General features: G+C 32.4%; 1 protein-coding gene across 1 annotated transcript; it reads left to right on the forward strand.

Annotated features, from left to right (window-relative positions):
* On the forward strand, positions 701 to 1,765 carry LOC107640718 (protein CHLORORESPIRATORY REDUCTION 6, chloroplastic; the record flags this gene model as incomplete). The annotated part of the gene is given in 3 exon segments (XM_016344221.2): positions 701 to 832; positions 1,012 to 1,220; positions 1,294 to 1,765. Coding segments are annotated over 3 exon segments (572 nt in total), but the record flags the coding sequence as incomplete, so codon positions are not given.

The raw sequence follows: 3,335 nt of genomic DNA on the forward strand, positions 1-3,335 counted from the left end.
AGCCTAGGCGAGGGTCAAACTCGGATTTCAAAGAAAGATAGTGGCATTTTGGGAATTGTAGTCGATGAAGAGGAGAAGAAGCCATTATTGCCATCCAAATCCAAATCCAATTCAATTGCTACAATGTTTTTATTTTTCACTAATAAAAATGCTACATGCAGTAAATGATACATGCATTTAGCATTCTCCTTAAATTGGGGGATTCACTACACATGTACAAAGTGTGTGTTTTTTTGGGCCTATTGGGCTACGATTATTGGGTTTGATAAAGCCCAAACCTAAGGGGGAATTCCGGATAGAATAGTTGGGGAAACATAAGGCTTGAATTGAAGAGCTGGCAGATAATGAAAGAAACTGTATTAACTGCAAAACAAGTGTTCCACAGTTACTACATCATCTGCACAGTATGGCTGGCACCATGAAGTTGAAGCCATTGCTTCCACTCTCTCCTTATATTATTGTAGAAAATAATTTGTTTCAAACTTATTTATTCATTTGTCATAAGTATATCCAAAAATAAATCTATGTCAAATTTATATTATTGATATGATATTTTTATATTTATCTAAACTATCCATTAATAACTATCTTATCTAGTAATAGAAATTGCATAACTGTCAAATTATGTGACTATTCAAGTAAAGATGGTTAAGCAGTTTAGTCAAATTCGTCAATATTCAATTAGTATTTTGATTTACAGATGCTACTAAAGCTGAACATCCAATGCCTCCAACTGAAGGCCGATTCGAAGTTGTTATCGACAATGATGTTGTGACTCGCCTCGACTTGTCCCCTTTTCAGGCTGCAACAGGAATCAAGTCCCCTTCTTTAGGTAGGCCCCTGTTTAATTCCACGTGAAGTTGATAATTGAGAGCCGTTAAATGATTTGACTGATTTGACTAAATTTTTATTTAATGGTTCTCAACTATCAACTTCACATGAGTTTTCACCTTAATTCAATCTTGAAAATATCTTTATTTTGGGATTGTAACTGATTTTCATAGTTAACAGTAAATCCAAAGGATTTTCTGGAGCGTAGAATTGGATTTACCATAAACTACGCTCGAGAAGATCCTGGGGATCCGCGAGAATTATCAGAGTTCCCTGAAATCAGGCTCTGGTTTGTGAGGCTTGATGCTACCTATCCATGGCTGCCTATCTTGTTGGACTGGAGAGCAGGCGAGCTTGCTCGCTATGCTGCAATGTTGGTTCCTCACCAGGTAATTAAGTTACTTCTGATCTTGTATGTGTGTATTATTACTACCAACAATGTTTGATGCTATGTTTTTGCAGATGAATATGAAAATGGGAGTTGTATTCAACCCAGAGGCATTAGAACTGTTTGTTATGAACAAAGTGTTTGTTGCATATTCATGGTTGAAGCATCATGACATTCCCATGCCTAAATTAAGGACAAAAGATATGGCCACAATGCTTGGATTTGGGATTGGAGATGAACTATACGACTTAATTGACAAACATCCTCTTCATCTATCATCATCATCAAATGAGGAACGTGTATGATGATGCATGCATGTGTATCAGTATTTTTAAAAATATATAAAAAAAAATATCAGCAGCATCAATTTGAGATTGATATATGTAATCCTGTTTCAAGGTAAGAATTTTAAAACCCACCATTCCAATGTTAGTTATAATGTAATCATTCTGATATATGTTGTATTAGAAACAGAGTTGGATTGATTTGGAGGGAAAAGTCAGTATAGTCTCATGGTTGGTGCAATATATATATATATACATGTAACCAACTCAGCATCAACTAACTTCTAAATATAGCTAACAACAACTATCATTAACTAAATGAATTACTAATTACAATCATCTAAGCATCTAATATATTGTGTGTCTCCTCCCCTAATCCATTTGAAACATTTAGTTAACACAAGAATTCAATATCTAAACTGTCGTGTAACTTATATTGAAAGAAAATTATGAATTTTGTCTCGGATTTAAACCATGAAAACAGCTACTGATGTAATTATCAGGTTAGGTTGCGTATATTATACACTTTGAATACGGTCCTTTTTCAAACCTACGAACCTGCGGTTAATGTGGTATACTTGTACATTAGATTATCCTCTTTATATATATATTTTATAGTTGGGGTACTAATAGCAACTCCAATGGTATGGTAAGACTACTTAGAATCTTAAAAATGATAGTTGAAATCTGACGATAATTTGGTGGAAACTTAGGTGAAGTCGAGTTTACGTGAAGTTGATACTTGAGAGCCGTTGGATGAAAATTTAGTCAAATCAGTCAAATCATCTAACGGCTCTCAGATATCAATTTTAGATGAAGTCGACTTCAGTTGAGTTTTCATCTGATAATTTAATAAACCATCAAGATTTCTTAACGTGAGTACATGCAAATTACTTACTGTTACTAGTGTAATAAATAGTATATACGAGAATCGATAGAAAAATGAGCTAAACTCAAATGAAATGTCGAAACTACTCGAAACTCATATTCAAAATAAATTAATTAACTAAAAAAAATCGGTTGGATCAAAGGGTTGTTATTATATCAATGAAAAACAATAACATAAAAATTAGTTGCTATCAAATCTTTTAACATTATTAAGTGCACCTTTAATTTACCAACTGTCTTCCATTTCAAATTATTCACACATTTATACTGTGATCTTAACTAGTGTATGTGAATCTCTTAAATCAATAATGGCTTTTGACGATAGGGAAAAGCATTGAAAAATAGAAATTGAAATTTGTCCGTGCCACTCCCACCTCTTCATGCATTGCAATTGTCACACATTACTCGTGCTCGATCTATATACATATACATAGAAAGCGATTACTTGCGGAAAGAACTAAAGTCTTGTCATTCACATGATGAGCAACACATGGAATTGGAAGAGGGGGCCTTATATTATTATTGTACCTTCCATAACTCCATAACCCTATGGGACAATATATCTTCACTCCCATGTGCTAATGCGATATATATAATGGACAACAACATGTGCCTATGTGTGAGGGGTCACAACATTATACTATACTATATGCATATTCACATGTGTTGTTTTATATATTTTTAAGATATATTTTATACAGATAAATAATTTATTTGATAATTAATTTTTAGTGTATACATCGCATAATTGATATACAAGAGGCCAATCTATATAGTGTTTATTTCATTTTTAAATAGACTCTGTATGACCATATAGAATTTAGAGGGTTAATAGTCAAAATAATCTTTTTAGTATTCGTTAATTCAATTTTTGAAAAATCAAATATTTCAAATTGATATCTAAAAATATTAATATAAATTAAATTAGTTATTGTTTATATTCT

Source organism: Arachis ipaensis, chromosome B01, assembly GCF_000816755.2.
Source record: "Arachis ipaensis cultivar K30076 chromosome B01, Araip1.1, whole genome shotgun sequence".
NCBI lineage: Eukaryota > Viridiplantae > Streptophyta > Magnoliopsida > Fabales > Fabaceae > Arachis > Arachis ipaensis.